The sequence below is a fragment of the Haplochromis burtoni genome, unplaced genomic scaffold (genome assembly GCF_018398535.1).
Source record: "Haplochromis burtoni strain Fernald_Lab_line unplaced genomic scaffold, NCSU_Asbu1 Contig_214, whole genome shotgun sequence".
Classification (NCBI taxonomy): Eukaryota; Metazoa; Chordata; class Actinopteri; order Cichliformes; family Cichlidae; genus Haplochromis; species Haplochromis burtoni.
Window position 1 is genome coordinate 725,828 of NW_024582575.1, and position 8,895 is coordinate 734,722.

Below are 8,895 nucleotides of genomic sequence, written 5' to 3' on the forward strand. Positions count from 1 at the left end.
AAGGCAGGACGTGAAGTTGCTGAAAAGAATGTAGATGTATGAAGACAAATCAGGGATAACTGATAGAAAACAAGGAAAGATTCAAGCAAAGAGCAGGAGGGGGTGATAAAGATTTTGCACTTTCAAGATTTCAGAGTCTTATATCTTTATGTTTACAAGAATGCATGTGACTGGTTCAAACAATTTTCAGAACACTCAGCATCAGCATTTTGTGCAGAGTAACTCCTCAAAGCTCATCTCCATCTTTGCTCGGTGACACAGACGTGCCAGGATCAGCCCAAAGTGGGCAGCACTCGGGGTGGGACGGGTTGAGTATGGATATGAGGGTGGAGGAGGGGAGGGGGGCAGCGCTGATAACTCTGAGAATGCCACATGAGCACATGAGGACAGTGATGTAATCTGAGCTCAGTGACGGACCGGCAGTTTAGCAAAGCTATATAAGAAGCCGAGGCTCCAGCTGCAGGCAAAGAGACAGACAGACGGACATACTGAGCATCAGACCAGAGGATCTGTGGACTAAAATCCACCTCCAGGTACCCACGGCACAGTGAAACCATCAAGGAGAAGAATGGGACTGCTCAGCGTTGAAGAACTGGTAAGATGTGCTGATGTGTGCAACTGTAACAGAGAGAAGCAGTGCGAGGAAAGAAGAACAGGCAAGAAACTTCATTTGAAAATGAGAAATCAAATAGATTTTTGTTCCTTATTGTCACATTTCTTTAACTAATTCCTAAATATTATTTAAATTAAACCATTTTTGTATGGAATGGAACCAAAAAGAAGTGATTTTGAATGCACAAAAGTAAAGAGTATAAATATCTGTTGTTGTGTGCAGCAAGAGTTAAAAACAAGAAGCCAGTCAACCTGAAGCAAAATACTAGAACCTGGACCGCAGTTGTAGCATCTTTAATTTCCCATGTAAGGCTCTTTGATTGTGATTTTGCACAATGCAAGGGCCTAGATTTGGTTTTGACGTTGGTGGGGACGGATGATTCACCAAACCCTGCCCTGTTTCTTTTTTCTGTTTTTGCTTCTTCATAACAAAAGGAGAAACATACTTGCCTACATATGCTATTCTACCTGCTTTTAAACCGTTTAAAATTACAATTCATAGTTTTACATGTGAAATATATAATGTTAAATTACTATTAAACAAATGACTGACTAAGTATTTTAGACTTTAGTTTACTTCAGTCATATTCCATATAAATCAGGTATCATACAAAAATAAAAATAGCTTCAAATACAGTCATGACAATAAAAGAATATGACTTTAAGTACTCAACAAAGTTTACTCAGCTACATTCTCGCCTGAAAATCTGTTAAAAGTTTATTTTGCGACCCAGAAAGAGTAATAAGAGTAATATTAAAACTAAGTAGCTGCAGTAATAGTAGCCATTATTGGACACTGGAATTGGCTGGGCCAGGCTGGGATATGGTTTTTCAATTTTGTTGTCCGGGTGGAAAATCGGGAGAAATTGGGGAGAATGGTGGCTCTGGGAGATTTTCGGGAGGGGCACTGAAATTCGGGATTCTCCCGGAAAAATCGGGAGGGTTGGCATGTACGGCCTAGCATAGTCTGTAACGTTATTATGACGGACACATTATATGAGTGAACTTGACTTTAAGTGAGTTACAGGTTTCTTTGAAAAATACTTTCTTACATCCAGGTTCTTCCTCTTTGCTGCCGTCCTCCTCTCCTCCTCGCAGCTCAGGGTTGCCGCTGCTAAAACTAAACAGAGCTCCCTGAAAGGCACAGCCAATCACATTGGCCATATTTGTCACATGACGGAGGACTCCAGTAGAGAACGTGATTTAACTCTTTCTGCACCGCTGCACCAAATTATTGGCGGGGACATGTCCCTTCTGCTTGTAACAAAGAAAGTACAAGTAAATATTCATTTTTAATTCAGTTACAAACCAGATGATGAAGCAGCTAAAATGTCTTAAAACGTATTTTCAACAATGAATCTGAAACGTCTCTAATCGCACGTGTATTGGAGGTTTCCTTCACATCTGTGACAGCATATCACCATGAATAGTTATTGAAGTATATATAAAAACAAAGAAGACATGAATGGGATTTTCTCAATTCTGTGCTCTGCACTTGTTTGACTAAAGCAGTTTAAAATGTGATGAATTGTCTCTGCACACAACCTGACTGCCTTTAACTCCAAACGCAGGATTTAACTTTTAAATCCATTAAATTCACTCAGTATACTTTCCAGGATAAAAGCACACTGGAGGTAAAAGTGGTTTAATGATGAGGTACCAGAGAGGTTAGCTCAGTCTCAGCCGTGTTTGTTGCTGTGCATTAGACTTGAACATCCCTTTGTTTCCTTCAGCAGTCATTGTTAGAGTGATGCATGGACTACAAGCTGTGTAAATGACTACATGAGTGATTTGAATGGAACAGTTGTGGCTCATTAAAGAGTTGAGTGAGCGTGTGTTAATGCGTTGACGCTGTGGTGTGTTTACATTCCTCTGTTTGCAGCAGGCCTTAGCTGTGCTGAGGGGTGCAAGCGTTTGACTCTGCAGCAGCAAAGCCAAAGCTCAGTGCATCAGTCTGTGCTTCACACTGCAAATCTATTCATCAGGAAGGTTTTCTTGGTGTTTTTCTGCAAAAGGCACCATTCAGACTTTGGCCTTTCAGCTGTTGGATATATAACAGTTATCAAACTACCACAAAACCACCTCACGACGTCTCCGCCTCTCCTTCTTCCTGCAGGTGACCGGTAAGAGGTCAGAGGGCATAGAGGCAGATGACTTTCAGGGGGGCGTGTACGAGGCGGCCGTCAATCAGGAGAAGCGGGATGATCGCAGATCCCACGGGGAGCTGGGGGTCGGCGGGCGTCTGTCGGAGGAGAGTGACAGCGGCAGCGAACAGGAGGAAGTCAGCGTGGCAGCTCTCAATGTAAGAGCAGCAGCTACAGTGCGATGACAGGTTACACTGAGAAGTATTATTTTACTGACAGCTGTACATAAACATGTCAATATGATTATGTTACACCAGCTGTGACTCTGCAGGTGCAATCACCACCTGCAGCAGCAATGATAGTTACAGGAAAGTCTCATTACTTAAAATAAAATAGGAGTGACAATAATGCATCAAATAAAATGAGTATATCACAATATTCAAGTGTTATCAGATACATGTGTGGATGACCAGCGTGAGAATGAATACAATTATTTTTTGTGCTAATTCAATAAAATGTGACATTATTTAAACTTGATATTCTTAAACAGAAGAACTTACTCATCTCTAGGTAAAAACTACTTAAATATGTCAGTTTTAGAGCTGTGTATCATGTGTAATACGTGCTTTTAGTCATATTTGCAGTAATGGTGACAAATTTCAGTTTAAATTCAGGCGTTTCCTTTTTGCCACAGCAGAGAGAATTACAGGTTCAGGATTATGTAATAAGTCAGACTGACGTCACTTAAATCTGGTAAATGATCTCATCCAAGCACAGAGGTGAAGGAATTTTGAAGCCATCTAACTGGTTTTCTCCTCATCTGTGCTGCCACCTGGAGGCATTCAGGAGTATGACAACTTATAACTGCTCATGTTGGCATTTGATTATCATTCAGTGAATAAACAGACCAGTAGAAGTTGAATAATAAATGAAGTCTGTGGTTTTTACTGTTGCGTGCTGACGGCCTCTGTCTTATTTCCACCTGTCAGACGGATAGGAGCGGCAGACTGAAGCTGGAGACGGTGGACGACCTGTTCAACATCCTGCAGCTGAGGAAGAAACGGAGAGAGAGGAAGAGCCCGGTCCTGAAGAAAGATGAGCCAGAGCCTGAGACTGTGGTAAGGTTTTTGACTTTCATGAATTCCCAAATTTTGATTTAATTCAATATTATTAATTTGCATTTGACCAGAAATACTTTAAACCTTGATGACAAGAAAGGGTGCAGTGTAAATAAAATCTGGCATTGCATAAATGTGTGCTGATGCTGAATGACGTGAACCAAAGATGCATGAAAGTCTGCAATAGAGCTGCAACAGCAGCAGCTTCTCTTGCCGCATGCTCCGAGGCGTACCTTTCTTTTTCTCTGTTTCTTAATTAAAGTCTCTCTGCACACATTTTCCAGCCGGAGACAGTAGACGAGGAGCTGTTCCTCACAGCAGTCATGGAGAACAAACTGGCTGTGGTGGAGAAGTACCTGTCTGACGGAGGAAGCCCCGATGCAAGCGACAATGTGAGTGTGGCACAGCGATGTCTGCCTGCAGCACGTCAAAATCTCAAAAATTAGCATGTTGAAGTCATGTACAGTAATTACATGTATGAAGCTTATTTTTCTGTATAACGTCCAGTTCCAGAGAACAGCTCTGCACAAAGCCTCTTTCAAAGGACACGTGGAGGTCATGCAAAGACTTCTGGAGGCCGGAGCGGCTATGGAGAAAAAAGACAAGGTGAGCATTTTATATATGTCACACCTTCTCTTTTACCCTCTTTATTAGTGATGTTTCCTCCACACACACACAGAATTGTTCTAACACGTGTGTGTGTTTTCAGCTGGAGGCCACAGCGGTCCACTGGGCCTGCAGGGGAGGCAGCCTGCCGGCCTTGCAGCTCCTCCTGGATCGAGGAGCCAAGTTCACCTCCAGAGACAAGGTTGGTGGAGGACTTGCGAGGAAGGGTTACTCGAGGTCACAACAGCTGCAGCCGGTTCTTTATTTTGAAAATTACTTTGGCTCCATCTAGTGGTGTGAGCAGCACTCGCCCAGATACTTTCGTAAAATACTCTACTTTAGTATTTTCATGACATTTGATTTTCAGAATTTCTTCGTGCATGAACATAAACTCCTCTTCTTCTCCTCCTCATCCTCTTCCTCAGCTGCACAGCACTCCTCTGCACGTGGCTGTGAGGACAGGACACTGCGATTGTGCCGAGCACCTCATTCACTGTGGAGCAGACCTGAACGCCAAAGACAGAGTAAGCACGAAAGTACAAGCAACAGGACTTCAGCAAACAGAGGGTGATGTCACAGCGGCTTCATCCATCCTTTATATACAGTCTATGAAATAATAAAGCCAATTCAGCTTCAGGCACTCCTGCAATGGGTAACTCATTGTAAAAGAATTTGTGTTTGTTTGGAGCTGGATGTTTAGCGTTGCATTTTTCTAAAACGTAGAGTTTTAGTTTGTTTCTCAGCTGCTGGGTTCTTGTTCCTTGTGGTCTATTTCACCCTGAATTTGGGGCACATTAATAAGTTAAGCACTCGTGTCCTGACACCAGCGATCCATAATTACACAAACCAAAAGATGATGATCGTGATAAATGATAAAAATAGGTGTTCAGTTTATTCTCTGCTGAAATGTGGGTTTTCCTCCTCGGCTGTAGGACGGAGACACACCCATGCACGATGCTGTGAGAATAAACCGATTCAAAATGATCAAGCTGTTGATGATGTACGGGGCCAGTCTCAACACAAAGAACTCTGTAAGTACACAACGCCTCCTCCAGAGAGCCAACTGGGTTTTTGAAACTACACACAATATGTCGTACTCCATGTGTTGTCACACCTGTATTGTTTACACTGATTTGAAAAGCGTAACACAAGCCTTGCATGTGACGTTTTCTACCATTAGGATCACACAGTCACAAGAAGGGACCTAATTTTGTACGCAGGGATATTCAGAGGTGTGATTCTGTTCTGGCATCTTCGTGCTCTTTAATCTGCCTCAAAGCCGGAGGCACCGAGAGCAGCAGTAAGAGTCTGGCCCCTTTAAGAACAGCCGTCAGTGACTTTAAATCAGACACAACCTGAAGGAAAGAACTGGGTTGCATTTGAGCAACAGCTTACCTACCTCCCTGCATTCCTTATGAGTTTCAGCAGCTGGAGGGCGTATCAGCCGAGTCATTAGCCGGGGTACGCTGACTGATTTCCTGGTTTGCGTCCCACCTGAACTAATGCTTCATATCAAGCCCCTCAAAACTTCACTCAAAAATCTTTGTGTCTTTGTGCATAGTTAAAGTAGACTGATGTCGACAAAACCTCTGCTTTTCTTAAAAAATATTATGTTGAATAATCTGTTTGTTTAGTGAGAACATGTGCTGCGTTCATCCTGTCTGCAGGGCCAGTACCAGAAAAGGAACATTCAAAGTTTCTTTGTTTCTTTTTCCCTTGCAGGATGGGAAAACTCCAATGGAGACATTGTATTCATGGCAGAATGGAGCCAAGAGCCTCCTGTGCAACTTCAGCGAGGAGAAGCTGGATCAGTAGAAGCCAAGAGAGTTCAGTAAAAACAGGAAGTCAAACTGAAAATCAGCCACAGGATTTCCTGCCCACACTGAGGTCCGCCAAGTGCACACTGCAGTTTATCCCGAGAAGCTTTCCAGAGTGCGGATGCTGTTTTTTCCTACTCACAGATATCGTGTTCCTCAGGAAATGGGCTGATGGACGTTATATGGATGTCATCCTAGTTCAGCGACTTTTCTTTGACCTGCTGAGGTTTTTTTTCCTCTTGTAATATAAATGTATCATATGTACGGTCACCATGGAGACCAGAGTGAAGGAGACAATGTGAATTCTAATCAAGATGATGTCATTATTAGCACTGATAGATTCACTGATCGCCAAATATTGCTGGACAATGTCTCGGACGACAGTACGTGCTTTTTCCTTAAAGCTGAGTTAAAGTCAGCGAGAAGGTGAATTATTTATTAATGACAATTCAGTATCAGGTTCATTAGCTTCGATTGTTTGATTCGATACGTTTAACAACTGAGTGACTGAGTTATGTTGCAGTTGGTTTGTTGATTTTAACGGTCAGAGTAACTAATTATATGTTGTGAGTCTATTAGGAAGCAACAAATATAACTTGACTGTTTTAGTTTTTGCAAATGTGCTTGTAGTTCAGCTGGATGAGCTGTGTGCAGATTTAAGGTGAAGCGTGCACCGTGTAAAAACACTGCAGCTCAGTGAGCATCATCGTTTCTACAATGATGTGTGTCTCACAGGTTCTTTGGTCTTATGTGTTTGCAGATGAGAGATAAGGCAGGATAAAGTGAGCTTTGGTCAGGTTGATGAAGAGCTCTCCACTTACATTTGATTTCTGTTGAATTCGGACGTCTTTATGTGGTTTTAAAACGTGGATGTGGCCACTGTGCAGTGTCCAGCGGTTTGTGAATGACCACTTCAAACTCCCAGCTAAAGTTTTGGTCTTGCACACTTTGGGTTTTTGAAAGCACTAAAGCGTATCCTTCTTTGTTTAATATACTTTAAACGGGACCATAGTTTCCAAAATGAACGTCGTGTTGTATTCCCTCGAACTGAAGCCAGAAACTCATCGCTGAGGTAATAAATCAACTGACTTCTATACACAGCCAAGGAATCGCCACCTACTGGCCATTAAAATACAGTTTAAGCGACACTGACATACGTTTAGCTCATTTTATGTTCGTATTTTTCCCCTTTTCTTTCTTTTTTAATAAAAAGTTCTGTTTGGGGTTTAAAAAAGGTGATGTTTTAGAATTTGGTCCCTTTTCTGATTTCAGTTGGTTTCTTTTATTTCTTAAAAAATATACGACTGTGAGAGAGAAGCAGTCACTGTTGGTTAAGAGGAAGTTTTTACGTTTGTGTTTAAAGATGAAATTAACTTTTTTTTCTCTGTTGTTTGATGTAATGAATAAAAGACTGATTTTTAATGCAATTTGCTGTTTATTGAAGGATGCAGTAAATATAACCTGTGCATTACTTTAACAGGCTGCATGTCTGTACAGGTGTATGTGTATAAAAATAGCTGTTTACATTTGAAAATAAAATGTATTTATTTAATTAAACACTTTAAAGCAATCATTTGATTTTCTACCTGTGAACTCAGAAACGTTGGCTTTACACCCCCATTGTGAGGCTACTTTCATTGATAGTGAGTGAACATTAGCATTTATAAGGTGCAAAAATCACATAAAAACTGTGAACTGGAGCTGTACACAGTATTGATCAGTTTAACTTGCACTGAGTCTGTTGTTCTAATTATGTCCAGATAGCAAAAATATACTCTCATTTTTCAGGTAGCCTTTGGCTGATGCTAGAAGGGCTCAGTGGGAGGGGCACTGTAGGAGCCATTTTTGGGTTATGTTGTCACTAGCCTTTACGGGAACAATGAAAGGGGCAGTCTGATTAGCTGCTGGTTTAAAACCTTTAAATGTATTCACCCTTAAATGCTCATATGTGATGAATGCAGCTGTTAAGGTTCAAAAATTGAGGAAGGAGAGTACAAACCACCATGGTCCAGAAGATCTTGGTCAAACGATTGATTTTAATGAATACACGCGTGGGAAGACCATTCTGTACACAGACAGCAATTGATCTTCGACTTAATCAAAGCATACACAGATTTTTATAGCATCCGGGCTTGATTTAACGACGCCCCTTCAACGTCACAGATACATTTTATATATAGATCAGATCAAAACCACAATGACTTTTAACATAGTTTAAAAAGAACATCGTCTTCCATCTTCATAACAGGTACTTCCTGTTACTGCCGGATGCTCTCTTGTCATCTTGACACCTCAGCAGCAGTTCTGCGACAAACTGCTCTTTTTGCAACCCCAAGCAAAACATGATTAAACTTCCACCTATAAATGATTCTCTCTAACTGAGTTTGTGTGTGTGGGTGTGTGTTAACCACAATTGCACCCTGTTTCACCTCGCCGACTAGCTCCTGACCTCTAACCAGACAGAGAGACAGAAACCACTCTCGTATATGTAATAATCGAACCTAGACTTTGCAAACTCTCTGCAACTTCCTGTCAGCCTGCTGCACTTAGTCTTTCTAAAACACACACACACTGTTTAAACCTCTGAATACAATATCAATGCTGCAAATTCTATTATCAATGCAATGGTAATAATGATGATTATTTAACAATAGCAGT

General features: G+C 41.5%; 1 protein-coding gene across 1 annotated transcript; it reads left to right on the plus strand.

Annotated features, from left to right (window-relative positions):
• Nucleotides 1–436: 436 nt before the first annotated feature.
• On the plus strand, nt 437–8,895 carry ankrd1a (ankyrin repeat domain 1a (cardiac muscle)). Its single transcript, XM_005937013.3, has 9 exons — nt 437–595; nt 2,729–2,914; nt 3,686–3,814; nt 4,099–4,206; nt 4,322–4,420; nt 4,524–4,622; nt 4,846–4,944; nt 5,353–5,451; nt 6,143–8,895. Exons 1-9 carry the CDS (start codon nt 569–571, stop codon nt 6,233–6,235), a joined length of 939 nt encoding a protein of 312 aa, XP_005937075.1. The 5' UTR covers nt 437–568; the 3' UTR covers nt 6,236–8,895.